We start from the raw sequence: 18,719 nt of genomic DNA, 5'->3' as shown, positions 1-18,719 counted from the left end.
AGCACTATGTTAAAAGCCTGCAAAACAAGGTTTTGCACTCAGCTGAGAAATAACTGAATGAGTGTTGTGTGTGCAACTTTTAATTCCTACCGCTGCACGTTTGCCTTGTGGTGCAATTTTGATTGTGCCATTGTGTGAAGGGTATCTACGCTGTAGCAAGGCTACATGTATTATGAGCTGTCTTTAGGTGTGCAATAAAGATCTTACCTTTCCTGTTGCGTTAACAGTTCACTTCAAAGGCTGCAGTATTTGCTTTGTCCTTTGGCCTTTATGGGGTGAGAGAAGAGACTGCACCTTAAATGTGTTAGTTGTCTCTAGCGGTATCTTTCACCGGGATGAAGAGATTGGTACAGCAAACAGTGGGGGGGAGTGTTTGCCTCTGTTGTTCCTCTTTCTGTTCATTTTGAATGTTCTAGCTTTCCCTGTGCTCCCCTTAAATCACATTATTTCATAAAGAGTAAAAAGAAACATAATTTGGAGCAGCAGCGAGCTGAGCCCAAGTTAATAGTTTGAATTGCACTCCATCTGTTCAGCTGCATGGCCTGATGGATGGGCTGAACCCATTTTTCACAATTTGTTTAAGCTGGTAAGAACCATCTCTCCTGGCTCTGGTCCAGGCTGGCTGTGAAGGGAAAACTTAGTATCGGGACATTCCCTATCCAGAGGCCAGGATTGAGTCAGTAATCCCCAGATGCGAGGCTACCTCCTCCACATGCAGGTTGCTAGTTTTTGAAAGGTTATGTTCTTCTCTGAACTTGAACATTGTTGTAAAAAAATAGTGGGGGGATGGGGGAGAGTGGGAAACCCCAATGTGCGTGTGGACGCAGAGGATGAAATTTGCAAACGTGATTATGCAGGACCTGCTTTAAATCGGCTTATTGCTGTTTCACGATGGCAAGCGAGCAGTCACAGAAGCGTGGGTGATTGCCCTCACCATGTGCGCATGCTGCTGGTAACTCAATAACCGATGAACACCCACCGAGGTCTTCAGACCTCAAGCCTTTGATGTAGCAACAAACAAGATAGATTGCTGTAATTTATCTGGCCCCCGGAGGGCTGCGCTGGTAATGTGCCATGAGCCCAAGGGCCAGCCATCCATAATCTGTGTAAAAATAGAGCAGATCTCAGTCACCGTGCTGTGGGATTGCCTTTGTTTTGTGCCGCACAAGTTTGCCTGTGTACAACACATGGTACTGGGCCTCGATTTCCAGCAGCCAGGGGCTGTACGTCTTAGTGTAATATGCTCACTCCCTCTATTAACTTTAATTGGTTTTGTTATGTACTAAATATATTCCTTCAAATAGACTTGGGAAGGCAAGCATCTGAAGTGTGATGTTTCCCCGTATACCTTCACGAGTGTAACAGAGAGACTGGAGAAGGTGTGCTGGGTTTGAGGGAAGAATGAGTGCTGTTTTGTACCACCTGAAGCCTCTAGCCGGTGTACTGGTGGGGAGCAGGTGCTTGTGGCATTGCAATTGGGTAGCCCGGAAACCCAAGGAGAAGGGAGTGTGTCCTCGTGGCTTTGTGTACGGGCCTCTCTCCTGGTGGAAGACGGTCCCAGTTGGGCTGTGCCAGGAGAAGAGGGAGTCGCTGCCAAACCAAGGAGCCCCAGCAGCAGCTTTTCAGCTACCCACGTGTACCCGGGTGCTGCAGAGCAGCCGTGTGCCGCTTCATACTGCCTTCTGGCAGCAACCCGTGCCTGGGGTCGCAGGGTGTGATGAGGTTGGAAAACAGGAGTAGTCCTGAAAACAAAGCCCTGCCAGACTGAGTTTCTGGCAAGTTGCCATGTGGTGCAGTACCTCTTTTGTGTTTGAATTCTTATCGCTACTGAAGAAGGGTTTTATGTTACCTCACCACTGCTTTTTTCATGGGATGTTTTAAAAAACATTTCCCTTGAGTCAGCAAAAAAGGCTCAACGTGTCTGGGGAGGTGCTGTGCCAGAGCCCAATGTGCCAGCTTTAAAGTGGGTTATGAGAGCTTGCCTTGCTGATTGTGGCTGTGGAAAGGTTGGGATGGATGCATCTAGGGAGAAGCACAAGGGTTGCCAGTTAGGAAGTAATGCTGATCTCCTCTCCTACAGGCATGGCGTTGGCCCAGCGGCAAGTGACAGTGCAGGAAGGGCCCCTCTATCGCACGGAGGGCTCCCACATCACTCTGTGGTGCAAGGTGAGCGGCTACCAGGGCCCATCAGAGCAGAACTTCCAGTGGTCCATCTACCTGCCCTCGGCCCCTGAGCGGGAGGTGCAGATCGTCAGCACCGTGGACCCTTCCTTCCCCTACGCCATCTACACGCAGCGCGTGCACGGCCGGGGCATCTACGTGGAGCGGGTGCAGGGGGACGCCGTCCTGCTGCACATCACCGAGCTGCAGGACCGGGATGCCGGCGAGTACGAGTGCCACACACCCAACACCGACGAGAGGTACTTTGGGAGTTACAGCGCCAAGATGAACCTCGTGGGTAAGCTGTCCTGCTAACAGCGTGGCTGGGGCACAAACCCATGAACCCCCTGTGTGCAATGTAGTCCACGTGGAATTTCTGACAGTTTACCAGTGAGGGACAAGAGGAGCAGAGAGTAGGGGGCACAGTGGTGTGAATTGCAGGAAATGACTGTATAAAGAGATAGGACATAGCAAGCTTTCTTTAGTAATAAGGCCCTTAGGCAGCATAACCAGGGAGAGAAATGTTTGAAGCCATGACTGAAAGCAAAAGGGATGTGGAGCTGATTTACAGGGAGAGAGAGAGGGGTAAGGAAGCTGCTGCAGATGGCACAAGCTGCAGAGGAGAGAGCTGTGTGTCAAAGGTGGCAAAATAGCAGATCTGGGAAGAGAGGAGTGATAATAAGCAGCATGTAGAGGGAATGGGAGAGATGGTCATCTTCACGTTCTTAAGAGGGCAGTGCTTAATGTGTCCTGAAACCAACACACTGATGAAATTGAGTTGTCTGTAGATTAATGTGGGGGAGTTGTTTTGGGTTGGTTGTTTGGGGTTTTTTTCTGCATTAGAAAAATCGAAAGCAGGTTCTTTAATATCTGGAGTATTTCCACGGCACCTCTCTGACTAGCTGATTTGACCTTTTCAAGCTTCAGCTTGCTTTCTGTATCTCAAAAGAGTATTGGATTTGAAGCCTACTAACAGCAGGCAAATAGCTTCCATCAAACTCTTTGGCTGAAAGACTCCTAAAAGAGATCTTCCACAGCAGAGACACCCCTTTTGCAAATATAAGCCCAGACAGCAGTCTTGATTTTCTTAGGAGATGATGTGTGAGCTTGCAGGTCTCTGGTTTGGAAACCACTTTGGCATTACCCAGACATACAAGCCAGTCAGGGTGTTGCCAGTTCAGGCTATGTTGACATAGGAAATCCATTGTGAAAGGCAGGTGAGACTGGGTGTGAATTTAAACCACAATAGTCCTCCTTTGGGTTGTGCTTCTTGCCTCCAGCTTGTGTGCACTTTGACTCCTTCCCATCAGAGATACCAACCCAGCCTCTCTCCCAGGCAGTCACCCCATGGCCTGGGTGCAGGTGCTTTTGTAGGTGCCTGCTTTCCCATGTGATCTGCTGAACAGTCTGGAGGTAGATGCCTGAATACACTTCTCTATTGTTTTGTTCTATTGATTTGCTTCAGGTGTCCAGGTTTGTAATTCACTTTTAGTTTAAACAAGACTGAGTCAGCACTGCCCTTGTAAAGTCACCTCAGGGAGTGAAGCCCATTCAGAACCTGGGGGCAGGGTGGAGTTGCGGTCAGAGTTTGCAGCTGGATTACTCAGCCAGGGAGCAGCACCCAGTGGAAACCACCACTTGAGCTGTGGTCCCTACAGGAGAATCATTAGAGCAAGCAGGAGTTACCTGTGTGGGATGCAGCACAGGATGGGAATGTGGGTGAGCATCACCAGCCCCTCTGATGGCTGGGCAGTGGGGAGCTTTTCCGCTGCTTTCCCTGGGAACTGAGGTGCCAGTGCCCTCCTGGTTTTAATTGTAGCTCAGCAGCTGCTTTAGTGACCAGCCCAGGGCTTGCTGGGTTGGTATGCCTTTGCTCTGTCCTACCCTTGCCACAAGTATAAGGCATGTAAGATTAGAGACTCCATAGACACCTATGAATCATGCTCTGAGGGCATTGACTTCCGGGCTTACATGTTTCAGGGATGCTCAAGAAAATCGATTTAAGTAACTCTTAGTTAAATCACATCATGCCCCTTTGTAGATGCTTGCACTCACAATTTGGGACCCTAGTTTGGTTTAGATTAATTCATTTATGAAAATTCACTTCAGAAATGACTTAAGATCACTTGCATTTAGATTATGTGTATCTGCACAGATGTTTTCTGTGGTTTAACCAAACTCTTGACAGAAATCAAATTTTCCAGAGTGCCCCCTGTGATCACCTGTAGACAACAAACGTTTATGGAAGGCTTCCCCTTCATGTAAACTGGTGCTGACTTCAGCCTCATCAGACCCCGAAGTCCTGCTGAGAAAGCGGGCTCCTCTCTGCAGGGCCCTGCAAACCACATGCTTCCCCCCCACCCCCCTAATCATTTTAGCTCTCAGCTACAATCTGTGGGTTTTCAGGCTGGCTTTGCTGCTGCAGATGATACACAAGAAGAGGTGCAGAAGAGCTAAATGAGAGTTACTGTTCTCATTTTCTCAGAAACAGAACCAAACTTTTTGTTGTTGTTGTTCATCTAGTTATGAATTTTTAATCGACTCATTGGGTTGAGTGTCTCTTTTTTGGCAGCGGCAAAAGCTGGAGTGAGGTTTGTTAGCATCTCTGTTCTCTCCATTTATGTGTGAAATGAATGGGCTTGGAGCAGTGTTGATTTTAGACTTACTGCTCTGGGACCTTTGAGGAGTCATATCCTGGGGTTTGAGGGAAGATCTGTAGGAAGAGTTGCCTTTTCACCTGGATGATACAGCCCTGCAGTGAGGGAGCTGAGTTTTGAGAGGGCTGGATGGGACTCTACTGCAGCAGCACATGGGGTTGCTTTCTGCACTGGGACATCTCAGCTTGCAGCAGAGCAGCTGGGATGTGTCTTTGCTCCTGCAATATGAGCAGCATTGAGGACTGTGTATCCAGGGCTGTGCAGCTGCTAAAAAATAGTCCTGTCAGCTTCAAAGATGTGCAGAGTGGTCTTGAAAGTACACTTCTGTACACTTCTATCCACCTCATGAACAGCAAGCATGATTGGTTGTCCCTCTCCTATTTTTTGTGTCTCCACTCAATATTCTTTTCGTTCATCAAGATCTTGACCAGGACCTAGTACCATTCTGAGGATGTGATGTCTCTGATGGCCTGGAGTAAGAAGGGCTCCCCAGGCACTTTATGGAACTCTTATCTGAATTTAGATGTAGAGCACAAGTGCTAATCTCACTGAAGCTAGAAATGAGGCTGGTAATGTGGTTCAAGGGCCTTCTGCCACGGGGAAATGTGTGTCAAGGCTTAACCTTTTTTACCAGTCTTCAATTTATTTCAGTTGCTTTAAAAATAATCCTTACTGTATCTTGCTACACCTCTTCTTCTTTCCCAAGCTACATCTTTGCGAAGAAGTTGCACTTGGACTATGAGATGTGTTAAGAAGAATAATTTAGGACATCTGAGACTAAGTTGCAGGTGCTGAGGGAGATGGAAGAAAAAGGGAGGTGTAGCTCTTCAAGATGTTGTGGAATCGTGGCCTTGTGATTGATTTGTGAGAAAGGATTAGCCCACATGCAAAATTTGCAGCTCTACTGTTTACCTTCAGTGTTCAGTTCCCCAAAGCTGACACGAAGTTGCTGAGGCTAGTTCATGCTCTTTTACTCAGGGTGGGGAGAACGGATTTTTAGAAGGTCATACAAGTGGCTTCCTGCTCATCTAATACCAGGCACATTGCCAAAGGTAGATGTCAAGGCAGTATCTGCCATCAGAGGACAGAGAGGAACAAATCTAGAACAACTCATCCTCATTTCAATTAAGTGCATCCTTCTCTAAGTGGACTAAAGAGAGAGAGCCTAGATGTTAAGACTTGGGCTTGGCTTCTGGCATTGAGTGAAACAAATTCTACCACTAGTGGCTGAAGACTTGACTGCTTTTGGAAGTTTTCCCTATGGGACTCCTAAGCAAGTAATGGAAATTCTGTCAGTGTGGTTGAATTGGGAAGACACTTTGGGAGTTACAAAACAGTATCAATTAAATGGAGGATCTGAGGGTGATGCGCAACTGACTGACAATTATATTGCAGTCCTGGTCTGCATTTTGCTGGCTGTGAGAAGTATATGGACCGCTCCTTCACTTTTTGAAGAAGGACAGCAAAGAATTTGCAGGTAGCTTGCAATGAAAGCAGCATCCCAATAACAAAGCATTGCTACTGTAAGGATAGCAGTATTTTCCAGATTGTTGTTGGCATTTTCACTTGTATTAGTAAGTCTTGAAATAGGGGTGGAAGAGAAAGTTTCTGGGCAGAAATTTAGGTGGTGAAGCTGCCAGGGGTGCTGTGCAATCCAAGATGCTGGTTTGTGCTTCTCATGTTGATGGGTAAATAATCCTGTGTTTTGCTGTGGGGTAGAAGCGAGCACATGGCAGTTACTTCAGAGTATGTGAGTCACTGCAAATTTGTACTCCACTGTATTTCTGCAACGAGTTGTTTATGTGCCTGTACCCTTACTTAGATAACAGCAAAGAGGCCCAGGTCTAACCTCTTCAGAAGCTTCAGACTTTTATCTCAGTAGTTTTTTATCTGCACTCACAAAAACGTTGAGCTCTTTTTCAGAGTAAGTGATTTAAGGAAAAAAAATGAGGCTTTGAGGTTTTTCTTAAAGAGGCAGCAACAGAGCAGGAGGAAAGGTTTCAAAGCACTTGAGGAGGAAGCTCTTACACTCTTTATTTTGGGGGAAGCAGCTGCACAGCATCAATCCTAAACAAGTTAAAGCAAAAAAATATGATAGGGAGTTGGGTGGGGGGAGAGACCACAGAGGGAGTACTGCAGAGTGAGAAGGAGCAATTTCAGTGCAGGCTTGAGAAACAAGCAGCATTCAGACATGGCTGTCTCAGTGGCGGGCAGGAGCTACTGTGGTGCTAGGAGGGACAGTCATTAGTCTCCTTCCTCAAAGGCTTAGGTGAACAGGGGGCAGACAGGATTCATGCTAGCTGGCTGCTGTTCAGTGGCTCCTCTGTCCGCCCTCTCAGACCAGCCATGCCTCTCCTCTGCTATATCTCACTGGTCTCATTCTGCCTAGGTAGGCTGGTAGCTTGATCTCTGCCCTGTTCTGCTGGGTCTTGCCTGGTTGTGACAGCTCCCAGGGGCTGAGTGTGGATTTTTGGCTGGCAGACCCATTGTGGTGACATTTCAGCATTGTGTCAGGCTTGGCAGTGGTGGTGCACAGTCATACTGGTGGGATGGGGAGCTGGGTGCCTCTGCCAGGGGTCAGTACTGGCTACAGCTGTGCTTGGTGGGATCTCATCATCGAATGCTGAGCTGCCCAAGTCATTCATAGCTCTCTGCAGCCCAGAACTCAGTCCATGGGTAATTTGACCGTGCCTTTAGGAGTGTGTTTTGAAGGGGTCTCCTGTGCCTTTGAACTGTGGCATGTAACTGTGTGGCCAACTGCAAGCCTGTGGCTGGGACAGGAAGGATAGCTGCAGGGTGTATCTGAGAGACTTTGGTGGCATGGCAGGTGGAAGAAAGATTTATACAGGTCAGACATTTAGCACTTGAAGGGAAGGAGCTGCATATGCCTCAGACAACCGTTCAAGAGAAGAAAGCAGGTCTCACTTGTTGAACTTGGAACTAAAAATCTACCAAATTGCTCTATGGAGACCTAAAGGGCATGTAGCAGACAAAAAAGGGGGAAAAAAAGTACTTTTTATTACCCTACCAGCTGCTGCTGCTTGTTGCCAGCAACTTCCCCTCTGCTTTGTCAAGTGCTGCCATACATGATCTGTGCACACAGACCAGAGGTAGAAAGTCCTCACAGGTTCGCTGTGTTTGGGAGAGCACTGTCTGATCCTGGGAACCTGGAGGAATTCAGCGCAAGAGCAGTCACTTCTGCTCACATGAACCTCGATGTGGACCTCGATGTCTGTTAGCTTATTCCAGCCATCAACTGGGTTGAAGGTGCTTGTGGGAGATATTGAAGGGAGAGACAGCAATCGTGCAGACAAGGATCAGCTGGTTTTGGTCGAAGTCTTTGAGTGCTCTTCTCTCTATACTGCCTTTTTCTTCTTCTCTGGAGAGACAGGGGAAAGTGCTTGTCACTGTACATGTGCAACCAGCTTATATCCTGGGGAGGCCAAGCTTTCTGCGGATGATCAACAGCAGGCAAAAATTGAAACAGGAGCAGTTCATACTGCCTCAAGAGGTTGAACAGGCTCCATCTCTGGAGGGTTTGAAGACTTGATGGGATCAAGCTCTGAGCAGCCTGGTCTGACCTTATAGCTGACTGGCTAAATAATGGCATAATGTTGGTGATCTCAACTAAGCGAGAACAGCAAGGACCTGTTCTGTGTGTCCAAATTCTTTTTTTTTCTGCCATATTTTTTTTTTTATCCCTTATGTTTCTTACTTCTTTGGAGAGGTTGCAGGAGTTTGTCTCTATTGCTCTGCTCAGATGTATCAAGGTAGAACTTGGAGGTGTTAAGCACAAAAATCCTAATCTGAGGCTATCTCGATGGCTTTGCTACCTCCGTGAAGCATATATGTGCTTTATTTGGCTGGGCTGTCAGTTAACCAAAGGGAGTTCTAGGATTGGTGGTGTTGAAATTCCTGCTTTGTGACTTACATTCATCTTTGCCTGTTTGGGCTATGCTTGTTGCAATAATTAGCTCCCCAGAGGAGTAAAATGTCCTTCACTTTCAAATTACCCTTTAGCTGACAATAAGAAAAAAAAATTCAAATACCTTCTCCTAGGTGGTCCTTTGCAGCCAGACACAGGGTGTTTTGTTCTTACTGTCCTCCTTTACGTGTCTAAATCTCTCTGTAGTACCCTTGAAGAAAAATTTGACCTATGCTGTTCAGCTTTTCCTTTCTGTTCCTGCTCTGGATGGAAAGGGAGTGTTCATCTGTTAACAGGGGAAGAATGAGGAGGAGTAAACACGTTTACCTCTGGCAGTTTCTACGGGTGTATAGGAATTGGCACCAGCAAAGCAGAGTACCTGGTTTCTGATACTGTGGAGCAGTGAGAGGCTGAAGACATCAGGTCCTATCATGCTGCTGACTCACTGCGTGTCCCTGGCTATAGCTCTCTCCGTCTCACTCACCATTTTCCAGCTGGTAAAATTAGGGATAATAGCATACAAGCCTTTCACAAAGTCTAAGCTAAATAATTGTGAAGTGCTTTGAGCTCTTCAGATTGCGGGAGTTAAGAAACAAAGGCTTCTATTTTGGCTCTGCCTGTTAATGATGCTGAATAGAATTCATCTCCAGTCCTGCTTAGTCATTTCTGATGTCTTGAAAGTATAGCTGCTTAAGCTCACCCAATTTTGCCCTTGCAAAAGCCATGTGGCTAATAGGCACTGCCAGACCCTGAGGGGTGCAGCCAGTGTCTGTCTCTACAGACAAGAGGCGTGGGCATGTGTGAAACCAGTCCAGAGGCTCCATGCCCCTTCCAGATTGAAAGCTCCTGCACTAAGATTTGTTTAAATGTCCAGTTTTTTTGATCTTAGTTTAGTCAGGTAGAGCCTGGTGATAAATTGCATGGGCTGGTTCTTGTGCTTTCTGAAACACTTATTTTTGTAGATACCATTCAGATTATAACTGACGGCTTATAGCAGAAATCTCTGTACGTGTCCTCGCATTGCTAGACAGGATTTAGTCATTATTTTGTGTATCTTTATCTCATCCTCTGTTGCTATCTCTTCCTGCTGTATGCTTCCAATTACTCCTGTTCTGCTACAGTATGCCATCTCCTATTATTTCCTGTTGAAATTGCTTACTAATTTTTACTTTTCTTGTTATTATGTGGCATCACTTCTCCACCTCTATCTGTACAGGAGAAATGGAACAAATTTTAGGCAGACCATGCCTTAAAAAAATGGATAAGCCATCGTGTCCACTCTTTCCTTTCTTTACTGTTGTTGGAGGCTTTTTTCTCCTTTCTCTTCCTGCCTTGTCTCTCAAAACCACAGGCAACTTGGTGGCATGATATGCTTTGTGGCGAGGGCACTCAGTTGTGGAACTGATTCTTTTTTTCCCCCCGTCCACCTACCTGTTTCTCAAAAACCTGACGTTAGACATATTTGGGGCACATCACTGTATTCCATATGTTTTTCCTACGTTGTCCCTTTTGAGATAGAAGTACTTCTTAAAAATTTAGCTAGCACGTGGAGAAGGTTTGCAATAAGAATACGTGTCCTTTTTTTTTTGTCTGTACACTTGTACCTATGCATTGTAAGAAAAATTGTATTCTAAAATGCATTTATAAAACTGTAAATGAATACAGCCTCAGGCAACTGCACAGCAGCCCCCTGCTCGCAATTCTAAGCTGGTCTTTAAAATGAACCCTCTCACTTCCAGACTTTCTATATCTCTTACTTGTCAGGAAGGGAGGCATAGACACCCAAGCGCTGACTTGCCTTCAGACTGTGAAGAGCTGCAATGTTTTGCTTGGGTAGGTTTCTATGCCTGAATAGTAAAATCAGACCAGTCAGTTAAAATGGTCTTTGAAAACTAAAGCAATCTTTTCTGCAAAAGCCTCTCTTCTGAAGGGTCAGTCTTGCCCTCTAGACTGCTGTCGTGCTCAATCCACATGCCCCTTTCACTTGTCCTGCCAACTCTTCTCATATGCTTTTCCAGTTCCTAGTAAAATTTAGTAATCTTAAATGACTTACTGATTTATAGGCTGCCTCTCAAGTCTATTCCTCTGGGAAGAGTGATTGGTGGTATAGCCTGTTGTGCATATTGTCATAATGTCTGGATGTTAGGTGCCAATGGGACGTAAACGGTGCAAAGGTTTTTAGCTAGAACAGGCAAGTCTTTAACCAGAGATCCTGGTGCATTTGAAGACCAGCTCTACCACAAGTGGATCACTTGGAGCCCTAAGTTCAAATCTTGGGTTCTATGTCATTTCTAGGAAAGTGAATTTGGTGTATGTTTGAGCTCTTTCAGATTGGGCTCTACTTGCTAGTCATGGGAAGCAATCATCATCTGATGTTAGAAGCAGTCTGGTGCCACCCTTCCTGAACTTGACATTTTGTTTCAGTGTGCTATGGGAAGCCCCCAACCTCTTCTTTTCCCAAACAATTACTTTTTCACTACATGCACAACTGAGAGAAGCTCCGATGGGTGACAAAACACACAGAGCAGAAAAGGAGAGCCAGAAGGAGCTGGGCTGGGTCAGGCGGGCAGATGGTGGAGCCAGCGGGCTGTAATTCAGGATGGGCAGAACCTAACACCTGCCTTCTACTTCCCGTGCTCTTGGCAGCTTTCCAGGGGCTGCCTCCAGCCGTATCCACTACTTCAGTGGAGGGCAGCTGAGGGACACCCATCTCTTCCACCTGTGCCTCCCTACTTGTGATAGGTACCAGCAGTGCCGAGCGGCCAGCACAGCCTGGTGACTCCCTGGCATGGGAACCTGCTGCCAGACTCACTTGGCAGAGCCTGTCGGCATTTCTGGCAGCTTTGCCAGAATACCGGGTGGCGGGGGAGAGGCACAAAGTGTGCAGGTTTCTCTGCTTCTCTGCCTCCAAACAGTCTCTTAGTGTTAAACGGGGAGAGCGGTAACTGAGAGCAGCTGGCAACATATGGCACCCGTCCCCTGCCTTAGCAATTGCTTAGTGAACTCTGAAAGTGGAATACAGTCCCCATGGCTCCAGCCAGCTGCAGCGCTGAGAAATCCCACAATGGAGCAGCCCATTATTTGATTACCAGCAAAAATTTCACATTCCACAATTACCTATTTTTCCTGCTGCCTCCCTGGGGAGATTTTTGCTGTGCTTACTCCTTCCTCCCACTCCTTTTCTCATTGTTTTTTTTTATTTTTTTTTTTCCCCTGGAGGTTTACTTTATTTGTTCTTTAGTGCCAGCTCCTTAGTCTTGGTTGCTCTGCATTTCTGTTGGTCTACTGCCTCGATAGACAGGGGCAGCTGTTTCTGCTGTTGATGCCGATGCTTTTCTTGTGTTGTCTTGGAGAACAAGTGGGGTTTGGTGGCAAACGATCAAGTCACAGTGTAGCAAAGGGGAAATGCAGTGCCTGTTACTGAGCCAGCTTGATTCTATGCCACAAAGCACATGCACATGGATGCATGTCTTTGAAGAAATACAAAACAAACAAAAGTCAGACTGGGGGCCAGCGCTCAAGCAAACTGCAGAGAAGCAACAAACCCAAAAGTCCCTAGCAGCATTACCAACTGTACATCAGCTCCTTTTTGTTTTATCAGATAGAATGGTACAAAAGTTGAAATCCTGCTGCTTCTGTCCCACCTCCAGGACAGCTCGGAAGTATAAGTGAGTCCCTCTGATTTGGGCTCCTTACCTGCTAATTTAGAGATGTTTCTATTGAGCATCCCGAGGGTAAAGATCTCTTACAGCTTAAAGCATCAGAGACCTTCTGCCCTGCTTCTGTTGCCTGTTGGAGGGGTGGGAAAAGGAGAGCAATGCTTTGGTGCTCCAGAGATAGGCTTTGGATCCCAAGGCAGCCTATCTCCCTTGCTTCTCCAGCTCAAAGCCCTGTCAGAACTGGTCTTTCCCTCTCCCTTCAGCTTCTGCTAGGGGGTGCAGAGTCAAATGCCGAGAAGGAAGGCTGACTTGCACTGGGACAGAGCTGTCCTTTGGTAGGAAAAGCTGGGAGGAGAAATTTTCCATCTTGATTCTGTGGCTGCCTTGTCAGTTTAGCCCTATAACAGTTTTACAATCTTTATCTGATCTAGGTTTAAGAGGATTTCCCTGGGCGCAGTGGGATTATTATAAGTCAGAGAACAGTCTCCAGCTGATATTCCTTCGGCAAGTATTTATTTTAACTGGGTTTAACAGTATTTAATTTTTAATTTTTTTTTCCATGAGTTATAATGAAATTGTTTACATTATATAGTGAAGTAGAGCCTGGATAAAATGAAGAGATGTATTGCTACATTCCAGGCCAGGGATGGTGGAAGGAAAGCAGCAGTTGGAGGTGGGGAAGAGGGAAGATAAAATAGTAATGTTGTGAGGGAAATGTAATGTTGTTCCATGCAGCACTGATTATTAATACTGCCAAACAGCTGTTTATAAATAGGAGATGTAATGGGAAGGAGAATCGTTTGAGGAGGGGATGGCTTCTATCAGCCATGTCTCTGCCTCTTGGAGGTGGCAGAGGTTGTGCTGCTGCAGTCCCCAGTAGCATGAGGGGCTGGGGCTGCCCCAGTCACCCTCCCCAGCCCTTGTCAGATGGCACTTGGTTGTATTTACACTAATGTGTCCTCCCCCTGTTTAGGGTTTTAGTGCTACTATCAGAAGAGAAGAGCAGTGGCGATGCTTGGCATTGGAAAGCTAAGCCTGTAGGAGAAAACTCCCCTTTTGAGGCATGAGTGGGCTGTTTCTTTATCCCCTCCCTCCCTCCCTCCAGCAGGCTTTATTGATGGCAGACAGCTTGGGGGGTGGATGTGTGTGCACACACCCAGAAGTCGTGCTGGCTTAGTGAGAGCTGCCTTCTGGCTGTCTGCACCTGGATGGTGTCCATAGTCCTTGGAGTATTTCAGGGGACGCTAATGGCATAGGATTAGCCGCCTCACTTGCCCTTGCCGTCAACAGGAGACATTTCTAGAGAGCCTACAAAGAAGAGCAAAGGCAGAGCTAACGGAGCAGACATGAACAAAGGTTCTTTTAAACATGAAGAGTGGCATGATTTTACCCTCTAGCCTTGCAGAGGCAAGAGGTGGGGCTGCTCTGCTCCCCATTTAGAATCTGAATGAGCATCTGCCTTAAGGGTTCAGCCATATCTGAGTTGGACTGATGGGCTGTATGCCCTTCAGTATCCATGCTCTGTCCTACTCCAGTTCCCTGACACTGTGTTTCAACATATTGAGCACCTTAAGGGCTTTATTCCCTACTGCGTACTAGTTAAATTCATAACTTGGGGCTGTCTCTGCAAAGGAATGTTGTGGCTGGGGATGCCTGCCTTGAGGAAGTGTGTCACGGCAGACAGAGTTTTCCGGACAGAGATGCTTCTGTCCTAGGCACAGTGGGCTCTGAGCACTTAACTTTCTCAGACCATGCTGTTGTTTGTTTTCAACTACCTATTCAACAGAGCAAGATTTTTGTAAAGCTTTTCCTTACCAAAAGCATTTCACAGCTGTAACTTGTAATGCCAGGCTTACCGAGGGGGAGAAGATTTAAAGAGACCAATTGTTTTGGGGAACTTTTTTGTGGCATTGTGCTGCTGCATGGAAACAGATTCCAAAGCAGCAGGTTGCTTATCAGAGGGTCAGTGTTAGGCTCTTGGGCCTTGCCTGCTAAAGAATTGCATCAGCATGCCACAGATGACCACAGGCGCTCTGGCAATCTGTTGTCACTTTTTGAGCTTTCTCAGGTATACTGATGCCACCTGTCCGCAGACAGGACTCCTTACAGAACTGCAGGTAATGGTCATGCGTGATGGATGGCCCACCTGGCACTGTGGCTAGGAGGTGGGAGCACTGGCACAGCAGCGCTGACCTACAAGGAAGGAAGAGCTGGTAAGAGATGGGGTTTCCAGGGGTGTGAGCCCTTTGTTTGGAGAGCTTTGGAGGTCTCTGACTGTGGGTGCTGGCCAGAAGAGCCACCTCAAGTGGGGTAGCCACTCTGGGACAGCATGGGAGATGCACAGTGACCACAGGGATGCCTCCAGCCTCTTCCCTTCTGCAGTGGTACCCTCAGCCAATGTGTCACTATAGAAGGATGCTGCTCAGACCACTCCTGTGTGCAGTGGCACTACAGAGCTTATCTAATGAGTAAAGTTAGGAGTATACCCATTATCCAAAAAGCCCAGATCAAGCTGTGCAACAGCTGAAGCCACATGAGTGTATGAGCGTATCTGGAAGACACGGTGCTGGCCCAGGTGACCCTGGGGCACAACCATCCCTTTGCAGAAAGTGCTCTTGCCTCCAGATCGGGTCCTGGGGTGTGGGGTAAGCCAAAGGTGGAGGCCTTTGTCTGAGGTGTGGTTGGGGGAATCAAGGAGCTCCTGCAGTTGCTGGGGAAAGAGAAAGTTGTCGTCATCCCAGTGCTGGACTGGGCAGCGTGAAGTGGAGCATGTGGAGGCGTGCAAGGCAGAAAGTGGGCAGGCTGAGGGAGACTGAAGATGACGGAGTTGAAAACAAGCAAAATGTGAGGGACAAAAGAGAGAGAGCTGAGAAAGGTGCAAGAGGGAAAGCAGGAGCAATAGCATTAGGAAGGCAAGAGGGGGAGGGAGCATGGAAGTGGCAGGTGCAACACCTTGGATGGGTGTTTCGTGTCATGAAGAGCAACAGAGTATGTAGGGGGGTGGCATCCTGGAGGCACTGGAACTGATAGAGCTGCACATGGGAATGACCAGTGAGCTACTGTGGCTGGAGTGGAAGGAGTATCCTTGCTCTCTCCTGCAATAGGAGGAGGCCCTAGAGCTGCTGGAAACACAGGTCCGGGCCTCTGCAACCAGCCTCCTTCCGCAGGGGCCTTGGGGGCTTTCTTCCCCCATCCTTTCCTTGTGTCCTTCGAGTGCCCTAAATGCTGTTCCAGGCTTTTGACTCCAGAGCAGGCAATGCCTGTTTCATTGCTGTCTTCCATCAGGGCCGTTGGGATGCAGTAATTACCTTCGTGCTGCCGCCTTCTACCCTTTTTTCTTCTCCCCTTGTGACTGGGAAGTCAGAGACAGTGATAGTGCTTTGAGGAGCTTCTTTTGAAGTGTCTTTGTGAGTCACAGGGGCTGGCAAGCGGTGGGGAGTGAGATGCTGGCGCTCGGCACTCTCAGATCATTTTGGCTCCCTTGTGCCTATGGCCAGAGCATTGTGTGCTGCGTGCCTGTCCTAGGAGACATGCAGCTCCTCAGATCTCATCTGTTTTGAGAGTCTGATGAGGATCTGATGTGGATGGAGAGGAGAGGAGGAACTGAGACACCAGAGGCATGCTGGCCTGGGTGGCAGCATTGCAGCAGCTTTTGATTATGTCCGTGGAGTCAGACTTAGCTAGAGCCTGTTGTTTTAGATAAACGCAGTGCTGACTTAGGGTGCTGCATGGGTGCTGAGATGCTCCATGGCAGCAGTGGGATGAGTTTATGCAGGCAACTCTGTTGCAGACCATCAGTACAAGAAGATGGACTTCTTGTCTCCTGTGGTATGTGCAGGCCACGGGATACTCTTTTAAGGCTAAGTCAAGCCAGGTAACTGAGGACAGTTTGCACTAAAAAGAGGGTTTAGATGGCATATGTGTCCCGGGAGCTACCCCAGAACCTTCCACTCCTTGGACCTCTCCCTCAAAAGCTGGAAGGTGCTTTTCATTATTGCTGAAAAGTAATGGTTTTGAGCCAGCCACCACAGTGTCAGTGCTATTACTCGTCCACTGAGCTGATGCCCAAAGGACCACCCATCCTGTCCATTATTATCATCTGGTTGAAGTTTTCAAGACTGAAATGCAGATCCTCCTGTTGATTGTGAGGACACAGAGCTTCTGTTGAGCATTTCAGGGACGCTGTCTGGAGCAGCAGGACAGCCAGCCTGCCAGTGAAACCTCTGTGTGCCAGCCAGAGCAGAGCCTGATTAAGCTTATGAAACCTGACAAGATCACAGCCCAAGGTAGTATTGCTGGAGGCTGCTTGACTGGGAACCGTGTTCCTGCTGCAGCAGCACGAGCATTATGGATGTGTCACTTGAAGCCTGTCATGACACACATCTAGCCCTTGAGTAGGGAGCACGTGAAAGTCTCTTACAATTGTTCGCCTGCCAGCAGTATGTGGGAGCTTCCTCCCAAAAGAGGCAACGGCTACGTCTGCCTGCAAAAGCAGGAGACGCCTCTCATTCTATGCAAGGTGATGCTCCATCTCAGCTTTGGACAAGTGATCTCCTGAAGAAGCAGGTGCTGGCCAGGACACAGCAGATACAGTTACCCCTTTGGCGTGGTTAATGTGTGTCTACCTCTCAGAATCAAGCTATGTTGACCTGCAAAGGACATCCCTGTAGCCCCCCTGCATTGCTTGGACCCCAAGCCAGGAGCCATTGCCCATTTGTCAGGGCATGGCAGTCAGTGCCCAAGAGCACTGTGTGCTGCCTACTGTAGGACTGGCAGCTGACAGAGCAGGGACTGGTACATGGGGCCCTGTGGCCTGCTCACCGTCACCTAAAATAAACTCTATAGCAACTAATCCTGTGGTACAACCTGGGTAGGAGCCTACCTGGCTCACCTCTGCTGTAATAGCTATTGCAGGGATCTTTGTGCTGCTTGTTGTGGATCTGCATGAAATCAGAGGCTTATACTTCCTAGCAATCAGTATTTCTCATGTAGGCACTGCCCTCATTCCTGCTGGTCAGAAGCAGCGACTTCTTCAACCAACCAGCTCTTATGCCTTTGTTTCCCTCAGTCTCACAGAGTTAATCTCCTTCTTGGCACCTGATCATTTGCCTCTGTGGGGAATACGCACAGGTTTGCCAGATGCATGTTTCAAATTCTCATTTTGTTGGCTTTAATCCTCGTCTGAGAGCTGTGGCCGAGTCACAGGGGCCAGGGATGGGTTAATACCTGAGTCCCCACAGGAACCTGCTCCTGAGAAGGTCAGTTGTCTCTGCTCCTGTCCCCCCCTCCCCACTGCCCTCCACCTCCCAGTGGTTGGCTCTCAGGTATCTCTAAGGGAGGCATTGTAGTGAAAAGACTACTTCCAAAACAGTTACTAAACATTTTGTGTTCCCTATGAGGCCACTGAGCATTAGTATTTCCAGCTTAGCAGCTAAAAATTTCCAGCTGAGAGACAGAGATTGGGACTCACAGGGCTGTGTGATCAGGTGAGGGACAAAAGCTCCTCTTCTCTTGCTCCTGCCATCAGCTTCTCTGCTCCACCTCTGAAGCATACCTGGCATTGACCTGGGTGTCACAAACATCTCCATACCTCCATGAACCACCAGCTTCTCTCCCCGTCCCATGGCTCTAGCTCTTTACCCGATGCTTCTGCAGGAAACAATCCCCAAAACTTTTCAGGCTGATTCTCCTTCTGCTGAGGCCTCTGGAGGTGTCTGTAGTTGCCTTTTCAGGATTCCTCTGCCATCCCATTGCAGTGCTGCCTGGGCAGGGCTATCATACCATCCCCTTCCCTTCTTCCAACACCCTTGCTGCTGTGGGTGTGAGACCATTCCAGGTGGATCTCGAGGTGCTCTCTGTCCCACCTATATATGTTACCCCTTCTCCCCCAGTCCTGTGGGACTCAGGTCCAGTGGCCCTAGCTCCTGCCCCCCCCCCCCCCTTCCCCCCCAGTAAGTTATCCATTGTTTTTTAGGATGCTTGGTTTCCTCTCTTTTTCATTTCCCCCCCTCCGGGTGCCTTTGTTCGTGTGTAATTAGCTGGCACTGCACCGAGGCGTGGATCCCCGGAGTGCTGTCTCGCTGACATTAGCAGCAGACGGTGACTAAAACAAAGAGACAGCTCAGCGCGCACCACACGCTCACTTTGTACCTCTCGTACTCCTCTCTGCTGTTGGGAGCTCAAAAGGGATCGCAGATGTGGAATAAACGGGAGCGCTTTGAACAAGTGGTACCATAATCCCTCCCTCCCCCTGCCCTTCCACCCCCCTTTTTTGCAGACATTAGTTTGATTAAAATTGCATGAGCCTGCACATGGGCG

At 48.1% G+C, this 18,719-nt stretch overlaps 1 protein-coding gene across 2 annotated transcripts in view; it reads left to right on the top strand.

Annotated features, from left to right (window-relative positions):
- Positions 1 to 18,719, top strand: part of IGSF3 (immunoglobulin superfamily member 3) — a 101,149-nt gene that overhangs the window by 24,420 nt on the left and 58,010 nt on the right. For both annotated transcript variants that reach the window (XM_062002845.1, XM_062002836.1), the window contains exon 2: positions 2,081 to 2,458. In XM_062002845.1, coding sequence (XP_061858829.1) covers positions 2,081 to 2,458 — 378 coding nt within the window. The remainder of the gene's footprint in view (positions 1 to 2,080; positions 2,459 to 18,719) is intronic.

This window comes from Colius striatus, chromosome 1 (assembly GCF_028858725.1).
Source record: "Colius striatus isolate bColStr4 chromosome 1, bColStr4.1.hap1, whole genome shotgun sequence".
In the NCBI taxonomy this organism is placed as follows: domain Eukaryota; kingdom Metazoa; phylum Chordata; class Aves; order Coliiformes; family Coliidae; genus Colius; species Colius striatus.
The sequence above is the reverse complement of the archived record's forward strand: the minus strand, read 5'-3'. Positions and strand labels throughout refer to the sequence as shown.